Source organism: Manis pentadactyla, chromosome 10 (genome assembly GCF_030020395.1).
Source record: "Manis pentadactyla isolate mManPen7 chromosome 10, mManPen7.hap1, whole genome shotgun sequence".
NCBI classification, from domain to species: Eukaryota; Metazoa; Chordata; class Mammalia; order Pholidota; family Manidae; genus Manis; species Manis pentadactyla.
The window spans coordinates 15,372,971-15,389,126 of NC_080028.1; the positions used below are offsets into that span (position 1 = coordinate 15,372,971).

Below are 16,156 nucleotides of genomic sequence, written 5' to 3' on the forward strand. Positions count from 1 at the left end.
CACCGTGTGGATACCTGGGGACAGAATTCATCAGGCACAGGGAACAAAATTACAAAGGTCCCAGTGTAGGGGCATAATGAGGGGCATAAGGTGGCCGGTGTGGCTGGATGGCAGTGATAAAGGGGGTGAGTAGAAGGGGATGAGATCAGAGAGGCAGCAGTGGGCCAGCCCTTGGGGGCCATGGAGATCACTGTAAAAAGTCTGCCTTTCACTGTGACTGACTTGGGAAGTCATCAGAGGGTTTTAGAAAGCGGTGTGACATTATCTGACTTGTATTTTCAGGGATTGCTCTGGCTTTTGTGTTGAAAACAGACCACAGGACAGAAAGCACTTAGGCAGAGAGGTCAGTGAGAGGCTATTGCCATAGCCCAAGTGCAAATTGGTGGTGACTTGGATCAGTGCTGGTGGCGCAGGTTGTGAGCAGGGGGAGATGCAGGATATATTTTGAAGGTAAAGCCAACAAGATTTGCTAATATACTGCACTGGGCATGGAGGGTTGGGTGAGAGAAAGAGAGGAGTTGAGGATGGCTCCTGAACAACCAGTCAAATGTCACTGGTTGTGCCAGTATGAGGAAGATGCGTGGAGCAGAAGTGGAGAAAGTCAATTTCGTATTCACATTGCTTCCATCAGATAGTTACCATGATTTTCTTCCAAAAAAACTGGGACTCTGTGAGGCCAGGCCTGTGGTCTATAAGCCACATACTGTGCTGTGAGCTCCAAGAAATAGCTTGCTTATCCATGGAGCTACAGCGTTTGGAGTTGGGAGCTCCTGGGAGTGTGGACTGCTGAGGCTGAGAGCGGTGGTCCCAGCTCTGCAGAGCCAAACTACAAAGGCCTCCACTCCCAACACACCCCCTGCTTGCAGGACATTTATGCTCATGTCTTGGCCTCTGGGGAGTCTCGTCAACCTAGACTAGTGAAGAGGCAGTCATCAGTAATAGGGGCTTTCTATTTAGTCAGTCTGAAACGCAGAAAATCAAGAGGGCTGCAGGCTAACCAAGCGCCCCCTGTGATTTATGATCCGTGCTGTCTGAGGTGCTCAGAAGCATCTTTGTGTAAGCTACGAGATGTCTCTGGCTCATCCTCCTCTTCTCCACCCACATTCCTGAACATCCAACATGCTTTAGGGAGGCAGAAGAGGAAAAGGGACAGAGGAGAAGAAATCAGGAGAAAAAGGAGAAGGGAAACTGCTTCTAAAGTACATGCTGTGCAGATTCAGAAAAATGAGGTGGGAGAATGGAAATCTCCAAGAACCTGCCCTAGGAGATGCGCTACCATGACCACTCATGGCCCTCCTCCTCTGGATGTAGCCAAACACCACAGCCGAACCATCCTTCAGAGGAAAACACTGCCTGCTTTTCAAGTTAAACACATTGGAGCCTGTGGTCTATAAGCCACATATGGTGTGGAAGCTCCAAGAAATAATGATGAAAGAAAATCGTTGAAATGTAGACATAGAAGCTCTGTGCAGCTATACTTTCACTCAGTGACTCTGCAGATTGTATTAAGTGCCTTTATTCACTGAGCCCTGGTATGTACATGCCCACTATCATACGGGGTCTCTCCTTTAATCTTCACAGCCACCCAGAGGCATAGTTCTTATTATCCTCTCTCACAGATGAAGACACAGGGGTTCAGAGAGGTCACACACCCCCAGTCAGGCATGGAGCCGAATTTGAACTCAAGTCAGTTAACTCCAGAGCCTCTGTCTTAACCATTTTACCCCACTACCTCCTAGAGGAAAGGGGGAGAGGGAGACACTGAATAGACTCAAAGTGTCCTCTCCCATCAGTGATTGACAGAGGCAGAAAGTTGAGAACTTTTCCATTTTTTCTGACCTACAGTATGAATTAATTTAAAATAATGTAAGTATTTCTGATAACTTTCTCTAAGAAATAGATTAATATAATAATAAGAAAGGTCTTTGGAGATGCTGAAGGGGTGACCTTGAATTCCAGAGAGAAGGTTAAGGACACTTCTCAAGGTCACAGACTTAGTTTGATGGTAGAACTAAGGCCAAAAAAGCAAGGCTCCTGCCTCCCAGGCCAGAGCTGGGCTGGGCCCTGGCAGTTGCTTTCCAAGTTACCACTCCCTTGCCCTAACACAAATGACTGCTTGAACGAGGGTGATTGCTTTTAGAGATTTTAAACACAGTCTGAATTAAGCTAACAGTTTTTAAACAACCTTCTCCTAGCACCTTTTGATGAGTTGGTCTTTGCTTTCTGCTGCCATGTCCTTTGCCCCCTTCCAGGATCTAGTCATGTCCCTGTTGAATTAGGAGATTCCTACTATAGCTCCTGGTATTTAGCTGGAGTGGGGACCTTCCTTTCTGGGGCAGAGTCTGGAACCTGCTGTAATTTACTCTAATTCACTATAGTGACTCTTCAGCCTGCCCAGCTGGCTTCTGCCAACCTCTGCAATCTGGACCCACTCCACCCAGCTCTATATTATGGCCTACACCCTTCAGGCCAGACAGGTGTCCTGGGCTTACCTCATTTCCACCACAGAATCTCCTCCCTGTTCTCCTATGCAAATCTGTCCTTCAAGCTTTGCTCAAGGCCTTTCTGCCCCAGACTTTCCCCTTTACAGCTCAATGTTTGCTTTCCAAGTTCCCTTTACAATTATTTTTTCAACTATATGATTTAGCCTTCAAAATATTTCTGCACATTTCTCCAAATATAATAGCAGGACCCTTGACGGCAGGCACACACATGTGTTCAGTTTATTCACTAGAGATTTTTAAAAGCATTGGATGAGGAGACATACAAAGAGAAATATAAGCAAGGATTGCTTCCTGTCAAGGATGGGAGACTTCTGTAGTCTGCAGAAACCTTTCTGGCACATGCTAGACCCTTAACAAAGGTTTGCTACATTGAACTAACCTACAATTCCACTTGTTGCAACCCATGAGGTGGGGTTATAGGAAAGGTATCAAGAGAGGTGGCATTTGAGCTGGGCTTTAAGGACAGAGAATATTATTTTAACAACAGAATTGGGCAGGCAGAAGAAACAGCATTCCTACAACACATTGTCAGGCACACCTGGAACAGGCACATAACAGACACCAGGTTCAGGGGAGAGAAGGGCAGTGGAGTGGAGTTCCACTCTGTTCCACCGAGTTAAGAGTAGGCAAGTTGCTCATTTCCCTTCCCCATTCCCTCCTCCCGGTTTCCCCTTACCCCTTTCCTTCCCACTTCGATGTGACTAAGCTGCACAGGAAGAAACAGATCAAGGTTCAAAACTGGGCTGTGTGTGACCTTGAACTAATCAATTGGGGTAGGGGCTCAGCCTCAGTTTCCTTCCTATAAAATGGGTAAAATGATTCCTACCATGCAAGGTTTTTGTGAGGTTTTAAGAACATATGTAAATTGGTAAGCACAGAGCCTGGCATTTTATTTCCTTCTACCAAAGGAGGGGAGCTACGGCTGGTTTCAGAGAGCCTGTCCTGGTTTCATAGTGCCTGTCCCTAGTAGGGGCCCTGGACAGACTGCGCGACCCACAGAGAAAACAAGAGTCGAAAGGGCTTCAGAAAAAAGTAAATAGCGTCGACAGTGGGCTGACTGGTCTAAGAAGGATGCTCAATAAATATGTGCCCTTGAACACACTTCACGCAATCCAAGAATCTTTGCTAACTCCCCCGAACATGCCTCTGTCGCCGACTGTTTTCAGCCAGCCCTTTCTGCCTGAGCCTTCAAACCCCAGGAAAGAGACTAGGACCAGCCCCGCGGCAGGCTTGGAGGGTGGGATGGGGGTGGGTGCATTAATCTCCCCAACTCCCAGCGCAGAGGCATCGGGGCTCTGTTCCCGCCTCCTCACTCCTACTCGCAGGGGCAGGGCTCCGAGGGCAACCCAGCTTCCTTTCCTCTCTCCGCACAGGTCGGGAAGGAAGGGGGCTCGCGCCGGGCCATCCCCGGCTCTCCTCCCTCCGACCGCCTGGCCACCCCCAACGCGGCAGCCCGTCCCTGGGGCCTCCGTGGCCCCTGCTCAGTCTCCAGCCCCGCGCCCCTCGCCCCGCGCCCCTGCCCTCCATCCCCACCCTTCGGCCCCTTCGCCTGCCGGCCCACCGCCTCCGTAGCCCCTCCCACCTCGCCGCTGCCCGGGCCTCCGTAGAACACGCCGGGTCACCCTCCCGCCACACCCGGACGTCCCCCTCCCCTGCCCTCGTGGCCCCCGCAGAGGCACCCCCACCCCACCGGCCGCCGTAGGCCCCGCTCGGCCACCACCCTCCGCGCCCGCCGCCCCCGCCGCCCGGGTCTCCGCTCGGCCCGCCCTCTTCGGGGTCGTGGCGGCAGGGGGAGGGGCGCCCGGCGGCCCCGCGTGCGTGGCAGGCGCTCCGGGCTCGGCTCTCCCGGCCTCTTCCCGGGAGGCGGGGTCGGCGCCGCGGCGGCGGCAGGCCCCCTCCTCCTTCCTCCGGCGCCCGGCCTCCTTCCTTGCCGCCTGCCCGCCCGCCCGCTCCCTCTCTCCCGGCCGCTCCGACGCCAGCAGCGCCCGCGTGCCGCTCGCCCAGCCCCGCGGGAGCCCGAGCAAGTTTCCCGGGCCGCGCGCCCCGCCCGCTCGCCTCGCAGCCCGTGGCCTCGCCCGCCGCCGCGCCCGCCATGCCCTCGGCCAAACAAAGGGGCTCCAAGGGCGGCCACGGCGCCGCGAGCCCCTCGGAGAAGGGCGCCCACCCGTCGGGCGGCGCGGATGACGTGGCGAAGAAGCCGCCGCCGGCGCCGCAGCAGCAGCCGCCGCCGCCCGCGGCGCACCCGCAGCAGCACCCGCCGCAGCATCCGCAGAACCAGGCGCAAGCCAAGGGCGGCCACCGCGGCGGCAAGTCCGCCGCCGCCGCCGCCGCCGCCTCGTCCTCGGCGTCCTGCTCGCGCAGGCTCGGCCGGCTGCTCAACTTTCTCTTCTACCTCGCCCTGGTGGCGGCGGCCGCCTTCTCGGGCTGGTGTGTCCACCACGTACTCGAGGAGGTCCAGCAGGTCCGGCGCAGCCACCAGGACTTCTCCCTGCAGAGGGAGGAGCTGGGCCAGGGCCTGCAGGGCGTCGAGCAGAAGGTGGGTATCCCCGGGCCCCAAACCGCGCCCTCGGCCGTGTCCCCTCTTGCCCTCCCGGCCGGGCCGCCAGTCCTGCCCAGGCCCCGAGGCCGGAGGCGGCTTCTCGTCCTCAGCCGGCCCCGCCGGGCCGCCTCCACCCCGGCTCCCTAGTTCCGAGGCAGCCCCCAGACCCTCTTTGTTAAATGACCGCGGAGGAATGGGGCCCCGAGGGATGGCTGGACCGCCGCGGTGAGGGTGGGCCAAGGGCCCTGTCACAGGACATTAGCGGTGACCTGTAAGGAAGCCGGCAGGCTCCAGGGAGCCCATTCTTTTTGGATTAGGGACCGCTGAATGGGCGGAGTTGTCTGAAAAGGAGGTTGGAAGGGAAGCCAGCGCATCCCTGGAAGCCGCGGGCAAGGCCGCACCTCAGCTCTCCCTGTGGGGAACATCTGAGCCAGTTTTTAATAGGCCCAGAGCCTGGGGAGTGAAAAGTTAGTAACCTTACTCATTTGCAAAGTTCAAATAAAACATTTCCTATCTTTATGCCCTTGTCCTTTATTGCACCAGTGTACCCATGTGGGCCTTTGAAGTAGCATATTTTAGCTTAGAGGAAAGGAAAGGCCAAAAATACCAGGTCAGACTGGTGAATAATACCAGGAGGTACATTTAGATGGTGTTTGAAGTTCTTACTCACTTATTGTCTAATCTTAATAGCAACTCTGGGAGGAAGGGAGGACTGGCAGTTTTGACTCCATTTTCCCTACCAGAAAATTGAGGTCTAGAGCGTTTAAGTGAATTGATAAACACCCCAGCTGGTGAGTGGCAAACTGCGTGAGAATGTCTAGGCTGCTGTCCTGTTCCAAGTCCACAGGGGTGCATTTCAGGTATAGGTGGACCTGACTTTCAACACAAGAGTTGCTTAGGTTCCAGCCCATCTGTGTTTTTTCCACATGAAGTGCAGCTCCCTCAATCTCATTTTCCCTCCTTCATCCTCCACTAATGTCATTGCCTAATGAAACTTGGTTGCATGATTGAAACAAAAAATCCCGCCACCACTTCTGAGCCCGGAACTGCTGCCTCCTTTTCCCAGCATGCTGCCTGCCCTGCCAAGTTTCTATCGACTTTTGTGGAGTATGCAGGACTAGGAATTTCCTCTTAAGACTGGCAGAGCAACTGGAATGAGTCAGCCTGCTCAATGCTGTGGGCCCAGGGAGGTGGCTTTTCCAAGGGATTTAAGTAGGCAGTATGCTTTGCCTATCCTGCAAGTCAAATCATTCTTAAAAAATAGACATACTGCTGGAGAATAATCACTAGCCTTGCAGTTTCCTCATTCATCCACCCACTTACCAATCATTCATAATATTTTTTGAAGTCTGGTAGTCATGTGGTTCTGTGTAGGCCCTGTGGAGGGTTCGAACATACAAGTAACACGAAGCCTATCTGTGGAGCAGGCCGTAGGTAGGTTTCAGGTGAGAGTTTCTGCTGTTCGAGTTTGGAAGTGAGATGGTGTGGACTCTGCCGGCGCCTGTATGGCAGTGGCCAGGGTAGTGGCGGTCTAGTTGGTGATTGGTAATTGTTCATAGGAATGCAAAACACAGGCCAGCGGACTATCTTGAGCATGTTTGAGGGACTGCAGGTGGCTCCCCTGCCTGTAGCTATCCACCTGGCTGGAAACTGTTGAAACAGTGATCTTTCTTTTCATTTAGGAATTAGCAAGAGGGGAGGCCCACATAGGGGAGATTTGAAGAAATTGGGCTGTATGCTCTCAGTTCTGGTTCCTCCCCTTGCCCACCACGGCTGTGTACAAATTACTTTCCTCTATGGGGCTCAGTTGTCCCATCCACACAGTGAGGGGAGTGCTTCGTCCAGGTTTTTAAGAATCCATCTTGCTATAAACTGTTGAAACAGTGACCTTCCTTTTAATTTAGTTGTGTAATCAAGCAGTTATTTAATGATTCATATTTATTGTGCACTTGTCTCTTTTAACTGGTACAACTCAAGGTAAGAACTATTAATAAATCCCCCTTTTGCAGATGAGGACAGTGAGGCACAAGAAGGCTAAACACCTTTGCGTAGTTAAATAACTAGTAACCATGACAGGGCTAGGATTTAAACCATGGTTAACTCCCGGAACATGCTTAACTCCCACTTGTCTGTTCATTTTGTAATCTTTCCCATGCCTTGTCTGGTATGTAGTAGATGCTCAGTTAATGCTTTTCCCATTGATGCGAAACTCAGAACATGCCCAGAACAGTATTAGGATTTGCTCCAGTATGTGAGCACTACTGTCTGCACCTCTGGGGTGGTCAATAAATAAGTTACTTTGCATCCAGGAGTGTGTAGTTCTGGGTCCTCTGACAACTGAAGCCTGAGCCCTTTTATACCTCTGTATGAGGCTGCATGGGGTGTGGGGTTCGGTTCTTAGCAGGGACATATGCTTGCAGTATTATTACTCATAATTGGTTTTCACTATGGGCCAGCCATTCTGTTAAGTGCTCTCCAGCCACCCTCTGAGGCAGGTACCATTTATTAGCCCCATTTCACAGATGGGCCCACTGAACCTGGAGCCAGTGTGTTACTTGTTCAGGGTCACATACACACCACGTGGTGGAGCTGGGATTGGAGTCTGAGCCGTGTGACTCTGAAGCACTCTACTCCACCTTCCTATTGGGTGCCCACCTGGTCTCACTCGTACTCTAGGTGCTCATGGTCGTGGGAAGTGGCCCAGGTCTACTGAACGGCTGTAGTGTTGGCAGAGAGTCTGGCTTGGCCTTTTCCGAAAGACTCAGCAGGCACAACTGGGTGCAGGGCTCATAAAATGTTGGCAGTTCAATGCTAGGCCTTCTGAACGGCCTGTGTTGCCCTGGCAGGCCCAGGTGTCGTGAAGTGATTGTAGGAAGAGGCTTAGGCCTGGTGGGAACAGCTTAGTGAGACTAGAAGCTATTTATGGAAGAGTGAGTTCTCTGGTCATGTTTGGTGTTTTTCCTCTTGACTCTGGCCTGGGAGGAGTCAGGGCTTTGGATAGAGGCAGCATCTCCTGCGGGCACTCAGCGATTTGAGCATGTCTCTGCCCTAGCATGTCACTAGGGTTAAGAGCTCAGGTTCCAAAGCCAAACATTCTGGGATTTTGAGGCTCAGCTCTACCATATTTCTGAGTCACCTCATTTGTAAAATGGAGATCAATGGGAGCCACCCCCTCTTGAGATAATTATGAAGATGTGACAAGATGGTGTCTCTGAAGTACTCTCATAATTACTCCTGTTCAGTAAGTGCCTCCTGGAATTCAATGTTAGCTACTGCTCTCTACCCCCACTGCCTGCTGTAAGCTCCTTGAGGGCAGGGATGCCATCTTAGCCATTTTCTCTGGCATTCTGCCTGCCACTTAGTGGGCACTCCATGTATGGTGGGGGAACAGAAAGAAGCCTCCATTGCCTATTGATTATAATAAGGTCTTTGCATATAAAGATGAACAACTCAGAAGACCGTCATTAGCGGGACACTTCCTGTGTTCTTTTCATAGTGTTGGGGTTGGTTTGTTTTGTTTCACCCATAATCTCTGATCTTGTCCACTTCCTAGCCATTCGTAAAGAGATGGCCCAGTTTAGAGGCGACAGCCAGGGATTGGAGGGAAATGGACCAGCTTGGTCTTCATCAGGCTTTGCTGTTTTAGTTAATTCATTCTTTGATTCATTCAGAAATCCCAGTGACCGCCTGCTGTGTTGCAGGAGCTTGTTCACCCATTCATGCCTCTACCCCGAGGGCTGTGCTCAGTGCAGGCAGGTACTGTGAATGGATAACCTAGTTTCAGAGGTGAGCTCTCCCCAGTACCTTCTCAAAGTGTCCTTTATGACTAGGTTGTATTTGGTGGAGCAGGGAAATTATTTAGTATTCTGGAGTTCCTGAGAACCAAATCCTAATCTGTTTTAAAATCACAGACTGGTAGAAGCAAGAAGGGACTCTAGAAACCTTTTTGTTAACACACAAGGACCTTGGGACTTGGAAAGCAAGGGTGGCTATTCCTGCTCACAGAACTGGTTATTGGTGGGGCTGGAACTAGAGCACAGGCATTCTGGTCACACGCCTTTTTAAATTTTCCCTTTGATATAATGAGAATGGTCTAGGAATCTCCAGATTTCTGAGCTCCCTCAGAAGCAGGATTTAACAATAATGACAGTTGCTACCATTTATTGATCATTCAGAGTGTGTTTGGCACAATTTAAGCACTTCACATATATTAACTCACTTAACTCTCCCTAACATAAGCCTATGAGTCCCATCCTGAAGCTGAAGGCCAAGGCACAGACATGCTAAATAACCTGCCCAAGTTCACACAGCTGGGAAGTGTCCAGGCTGGGATTTGAACATAGGCAGTCCGGTTCCGGAGCCCATGCTATTTTATGTGTTACTTTTTATCATGGAAGTGTTCAAGCATAAATAAAAGAGGTCAATACAATGAACCCCAGTTTTAATAATTATCAAGTTTTTGCTATTCTTGTTTCATTCAATCACCACCCCTCTCCACACACACCCCCACCCTTTTTTTCCTGCTCTTTTTGGGCTGGAGTCACAGTCTGACCCTGAAATCCTGTCCTGTACCTCCCTGTTGGGTGCCCACCTGGCTCTCTTGTTTTACATGTTCTCAGTATTGGGAAGTGAGCAGGGGGTAGCATGGGCGGGGAGGCTGGCTGGTCCTCAGCTGGAAGGCTCAGCAGCACAAGTAGGTGCAGCGCTTCAGAAAATGTTGGCACTTGAGTGCTAAGCCCCTGAAGGGCCTGTGCTGCCCTGGCACACCCAGCAGAAAGTGAGCTCTGCTCTAACTTTGGCAGATGAGTTCACTCAAAGTGTTATAGGATTTGTTTCTAACAAGAGTTCTGTTTCTCTCCTTTTGGCAAAACACAGTATGTACAACTAATAAGGCTGACAGTAATTCTGGATTATTATCTAATACCCAGTTCAAAATTAGATTTTGCTTTTTCAAAAATAGGTCTCTCTTACACTTTGTTTGAATCAGAATCCATTAAGTCCATGCATTACATCTGATTGATAAAATCTCCTGGATTTCTTTTGATCTGTAATAGTTTCCTGTCTTAACCCCTTTAAAAATGCCATTTAATTTTTGAAGATCCTGGTCATCTGTCCTCTAGAATTTTCCACATCATGGATTTGGCTGATTGTATCCTTGTGGCATGTTCCTCTTACATGTTTTCTGTGAATTGGTACTTAGAACCAGAGGCTTGATAGATTCAGGTTCTTGTTTTATTTTGTGTGCTACATCAGAAAGAAGCCAAGGTCGTTAATTATCATATGGTCAAGCCTCTTAGTAGATTAAACCAGGTCAGACCTTGTTTATAGTACATAACATCTCAGAATACTACGAGGCACCATTCACAATTTCCGATGGTGTATACGGCTCCACCTTCTAAACATTATTTAGAATGAATGTATAGTGTCAAACAGGTATGTTCACAAAGCCAGGAAATGCTAAAGGATCATCTGGACCACTGATCCTGTTTTGAGGTGAGGGCAATGACTTGTTCAGGGCCACACAGCTAGAAGCTGCACCCAGAGACCCAGACCTTGTCTCATCTCCCAGGCCCGTGTCTCCCGTATAGCTCACCCTTTTTCCTATGAAAACTTGAGAGACTCTTTTCAGTTGTAAGAGCTAGAAACTCAGTTTAGCTGGCTTAAAGAGAGGGAGGGAGAATGTATTGGCTCAAACTAAAAAGTTGAAGAGTAGATTCCTTTAGGTATATCTGTCCCAAGAGATTCGAGTTGTGTCTTCAGAACTTGATCTTGATCTTTCAGTCTCTGAATTGTGCTTCCCTCTGTGCTGGTTTGACTGTTAGACTGGTGTTCTTCAGGTGCTGGTCTGAGCTGCTCCAGCCTTTCCTTGTGCTACAGGTAGCAATCCCAGTAGATAAAGGTTTTCTTTTTCAGTAGTTTACCAGAAGTCCTGGAATTGACTTGTTGGCCTGCTGTGGCTCCATGCCCATCCCTCGCTGATCACTATGGCTCTGGAAGGAGGGTGGGTGGGTGGAATGTGCTGACTGGCTAGGCCTGTGTTACACACCACCCCTGGAGCACTGGGGGCTGGTCCTCCAAACCACACGGATTGTGTGTGGAAGGATGGTTTCTCAAAGGAAAGCTATGGTGCTGTTCTAGAAGCGGAGGGACGTGGAAGGCGGGCTGCCAAAAAAATGTAGCTGTATTGCCTAAGAATCCATTAGCTCTTCTCAAGAGTTACCATCTGCATTCTGGTTACAGGTGCAGTCCCTGCAAGCCACGTTTGGAACTTTTGAGTCCATCTTGAGAAGCTCCCAACATAAACAGGATCTCACAGAGAAAGCCGTGAAGCAAGGGGAGAGTGAGATCAACCGCATCAGTGAAGTCCTGCAGAAGCTCCAGAATGAGATTCTTAAAGACCTCTCGGATGGGATCCACGTGGTGAAGGATGCCCGGGAGCGGGACTTCACGTCCCTTGAGAACACGGTGGAGGAGAGGCTGACGGAACTCACCAGGTCCATCAACGACAACATCGCCGTCTTCACTGAAGTCCAGAAGAGGAGCCAGCAGGAAATAAATGACGTGAAGGCGAAGGTGGCCACCCTGGGAGACCCCGAGGCCTACAAGCAGGATTTCAAAGCCTTGAAGGGAGTTGTGAAGGAAATACAAACCTCTGTGAAGTCCAAGGAGAAGGACATTGAGGCCCTGAGAAGCACCCTCCAGGCCATGGAGTCTGATGTCTACACTGAGGTCAAAGAGCTGGTGAGCCTCAAGCAGGAGCAGCAGAAGTTCAAGGAGGCGGCAGACTCCGAGCACCTCACTTTGCAGGCCCTCACGGAGAAGATCCTCCAGTCGGAGGAGTCTGCCTCCCGCCTCCCCGAGGCGGTCCGGACGCTGGAGGAAGAGCTACGGCAGCTGAAAGCTGAAACCCTCAGGCCGGAAGACAGAGTTTTCAGAAACTCTGATGCCTTAGAGGCGCTGCGGGAGAAGAATCAGGGCCTGGACTCCAGGCTCCAGGCCGTGGAGGATGGAGTCCGTGCTGCGCAGACGGCCTCCGCGCGGCAGAGCGAGGGCCTGGAGGCCCTGCTGGTGAGGAGCGAGGAGCAGGGGCAGCGTCTGGCCGCCCTGCAGGAGCGCGTGGTGGGCCTGGGCTCCTCGGAGGCGGACCGGCGCGGCCTGGCCAGCACGGTGAGGAGCCTGGGGGAGGCCCAGCTCTCGCTCTACGGCGACGTGGAGGAGCTCAAGAGGGGCATGGGCGAGCTCCCCAGCGCCGTGGAGGCGCTCCAGGAGGTGCAGGAGCAGGTCCACACGCTGCTCGGGCAGGGCCCGGCCTGGGCGCCTCCTCAGGACGTCCTGGACAGGCTGTCTTCTCTCGACGACCTGAGGTCCTCCGTCGGCCGGGTGGAGTCGGACTTGACCGTGCTCAGGACTGCCGTGGACGGTTTGGTGGCGTACTCCGTGAAAATAGAAACGAACGGGAACGACTTGGAGTCGGCCAAGGGTTTGCTAGATGACCTGAGAAACGATCTGGATAGGTTGTTCGTGAAAGTTGAAAAGATTCATGAAAAAGTCTAAATGAATTGTGGGTGTGGGGCACGGATTTAAAAGTCCAGTTTCTCATGACCAAAAAAATGTCTTGTTTTCTCCGGTGCCCCTCCCCTCCCCTCCCCCCCATGTTTTTGTCCCCCTTAAAAGAGCAGTCGACACCACATGGGACACCAAGGCTTTGTGTGTTTTTGTGCCCAGTTAATTTATTGACGATCATTACCACACTCCATCGGTTTCTCAAGTTTTCTGCTTCTGCTCTTGGCTGCCGTCTGAGGGCCCGGCCCCTGCGAATCAGAGGCGCCTTCTAGGGGGGTGTCCCTAGTTTCAGAGAATGGCGGCGGCTTCGACTGAGTGGAGCTGAAGCAGTTTAACCTCAAAAAATCCCTGGCTGGCTGGCAGATTTCAAGTAAAAGAAGAGTGGGGGGGGGGGGGGAGGCACTTTTCTCTCTAATTGTCTTTAAGGAAAATTTATTATTTTTTTTATACTTCCGGCTGAAGTTTTCATGAGATGTCACTGACTTCTTGTCTTCCACTTTAAACTGGTTAAAACTCCTAAGCGTCAGCTCTGAGTCGGGAGGGGCACAGGCCCCTCCGTTTTTACTTCGAAGAGAATCAGCTGCTTGACAGGTTGCCTCCCGTGCGGTGGGTGTCCTTCCCATTCCCGAGTCGTCTCGTGATCTCAAAGGTAACTATGCAAAGAATCCAGACGGTTCTGAATGTGAAGGCTTAGCACCCCAGAGTCCCCTGTGGCCGGCCTGTGTCACCTCTTGGTAGGTCCCCAAACTGAGTGGGTTTAGAATCCCTGAAAGGGGAGTCCTTGGATTTCTTCAGGAAATGTGTGGTGACAGCTGTCTGTAGCGGCGAGGGCTGACTCCCTGGGGAATGGAGGCCAAGTCTTTTTATTTTACCACCATGTCCGTGACCAGGTTTGCTGTTAGAGCAGATCCCCATCTGTCAGTGAGGAATGTGTGCATTTTCTGTAGTTGTTGGCTGTTTCCCTTTCCCTTTGAGCTGTACTGTTCTTTAATGGCTGTCTTGCCCTTCAGAAAAGAAAAAAAAAAAAAAAAGTTAGTTTACTGTGAAATGAACTGTATGGCTTATTTACAGTATTTTTAATTCTTAATAAACACTTGAGCTTTGGTACGACTTTTGCAGAGTGGTTACTTTCTGTGAATTTAGTAATTGCCTGGTATTTTATTCATGTGTAGCATTTAGGATTAGAAAGATAGGTAAGTTTTCAATTTTAAGTGTTTTTTTTTTTTTCAATTTAAAACCAAGTTATCTTCACTCGTAGGCCTGGGGACATATTTTTGATTGACTATCAGCAGGTTTGTTTATAGGTCATTGCTTGACTTTAATTCTTAGCTACAGCAGATGGTTTCAACCCTAATTACCTAGTATAATCTTCTGGAAGCTTTAAAAAAAATGCGTGGGCCCACCCCCATGTATTTGGAGTCAGCGAGTATAAGGGGGTGGGGGCTGCAGCACTAGCATTTATCGTAATGTGAAGCCAGGTTTGAGAAGCACTAGTAGAACATCTTTGTAAACTTCAGCCCCTGTGCAGACTTGGACATGTTTCCTTTACTTCCCAGGTTGCCCTCCATCTACCACTTAACAATAACATGCTGTTTATTGAGGCCTGTGTGCCAGGCATTGTGCCAAGCACTTCTTTGTCCTCTGCTTATTCCTCCTAATGTTCCCCGGGGGTGGGTGGCATCACTCCCCATTTCACAGAGGGGCAGCAGGCTGAGAAGCGTCGTTTAAGATCATTAGCTAGGAAATGGCAGGGCTGAGGTTTGAACCCAGTCCTGCTCTGAACCGTGACGGCGTCCTTCACACCTTCACCAGCATCGGTAAGGCCACGCTGACCTGTGCAGCTTCCACTGTTGCCTGTTGCAGAGCCTGAGGCTTCAGGAGCTCTTTCTCTCCCGCCCAGGGAGTGGAGGAAGGCCAAGAGCAGAGTGAACATGTAGCTTCATGCCCTCCTTTCTGGCTGGAGGGCCACTCATCTCTGAAGTTCGCTGCCAGCTATCCCGGGTCCCTGAGGCAGCATCCCTCAGGCTTCACAATCCCGGGCATGACGTTTTCCCAAAGCAGTTTGTGAATCAGGATGGGCCCTGTATGGTGTTAGGAATCCTTGGTGATCAAAATGTATATCTGTTCTTAGTATATTTACAGAAGACTCAACACATTCCTGTCTTTGATATATCTTGCCCCTGTTGTGTATGAAAATACATGGCACATAGCAGGTGTTCAATAACAGCAACTACTGGAGTACATGTGGACTTTTGAGAGGACAGTGCATTTTGGGGTCTCCACCTTGCTGGTCAGTGACTCAGAGGAAGGAGAGAGGCATGGTGGAAATGTTCTTGCTCTTGCTTCTCAGTGTGGGTCCACAGGAGAGAAGGGAAAACTACAGAGGCAAGGGGTTCGACTGCTCTACCCCTCAGGCTGCATTTGGTCAAGGGATTGACTCCATGAGTGGCTATTTATTATCACCTGGGCACTGAGCTGCTTCTGCTCTGGGAGACGGGATGAAAGATGAGGGAGCCTTTCCTTGAGGGATTCCCAGATGAACAGGGATAGGGATATGTAAATGGAGCTGTAATCCCATGCAGCAGTAAAGGTATGCATACAGGAGGGACAGACGTACTGGCTCTTGGCTGTAGCCTTCCCAGCCTGCAGCCTCTTTTAACTGGTAACAGTCACTCTTCCACCTTCAGTCCCTTTGACTCTGGTAAGACTGATGGATGAGCACGTGGCCCAGGTAGCCAATGAGAAATCCTGTTTTCCCTATCTGTCTTGTTCAAGAAGAACACGTGTCACCATCTGGTCCATTGATAGTTGTTGGGACTTTCTAGAAAGAGGTGCCCTCTGTCTACTGAGGCTGCCAAACTGGCAGGATACAATCCCAGAGCCATTAGGGGCCATCACATGTGGAGAGGCCACAGAATGTAGTCAGTGTGGAGGAAAGCAGAGCCAAGAGATGGTAACAGACAGGTTTCTGGTGACATAGTTTGAACACCTGGATCCAGCTATGCCTGAAGCTCCAAAGCCATATTCTTTACCATGCAGGATCTTACATCACCATACCACCTTTCATATGTACACATGGTGACACGGAGCCATGTAAAGAATGGGCATAGTAGCACTACTTATGACTAAAAAAATAGGAAACAACTAAAAAAAATCTGGCAACCTGACCAATAATTAACATTGTCAGTTGTTCATACAATGAACCTCAAAACAATAATAAAAATGAATAAATCCTAATTCTATGTACCAATCAGGATGAATCTCCAACTAAAAACAAAAAAACAAAAGCAAGCTGCAGGAGAAAACACACAGTATGAAAACTTGTAAATAAAATTAAGCAACCATGCAAAATAATACTATATATTGTAGTAAAATATCAAGAAATGACTAGGAGACAGAATGTTCAAATTCAGGTTGTTTGATTGCTTAGGCTAAGCGGGGGCTACCTCAGTGTTCATGATACTCTTAATACCTTTCCTCCTCTCAACATTTTATTATGAAGATTCAAACAAAAGTTGAAAGAATTGTCCAGTGAGCACTCACATATCTA

The 16,156-nt window shown here is 50.3% G+C and overlaps 1 protein-coding gene across 1 annotated transcript; it reads left to right on the forward strand.

Annotated features, from left to right (window-relative positions):
* Positions 1-4,320: 4,320 nt before the first annotated feature.
* On the forward strand, positions 4,321-13,716 carry CKAP4 (cytoskeleton associated protein 4). The gene is made up of 2 exons (XM_036891313.2): positions 4,321-5,040; positions 11,284-13,716. The coding sequence occupies exons 1-2, from the start codon at positions 4,597-4,599 to the stop codon at positions 12,595-12,597; spliced, it is 1,758 nt and encodes a 585-aa protein (XP_036747208.2). The 5' UTR covers positions 4,321-4,596; the 3' UTR covers positions 12,598-13,716.
* Positions 13,717-16,156: the final 2,440 nt, after the last annotated feature.

Bases quoted from the DNA above. Each gene is read 5' to 3' on its own strand.
- CKAP4 (XM_036891313.2), top strand. From the start codon at position 4,597: ATGCCCTCGGCCAAACAAAGGGGCTCCAAGGGCGGCCACGGCGCCGCG. The intron at 5,041-11,283 runs GTGGGTATCCCC...TTCTGGTTACAG, and splicing joins TGCAGGGCGTCGAGCAGAAG to GTGCAGTCCCTGCAAGCCAC.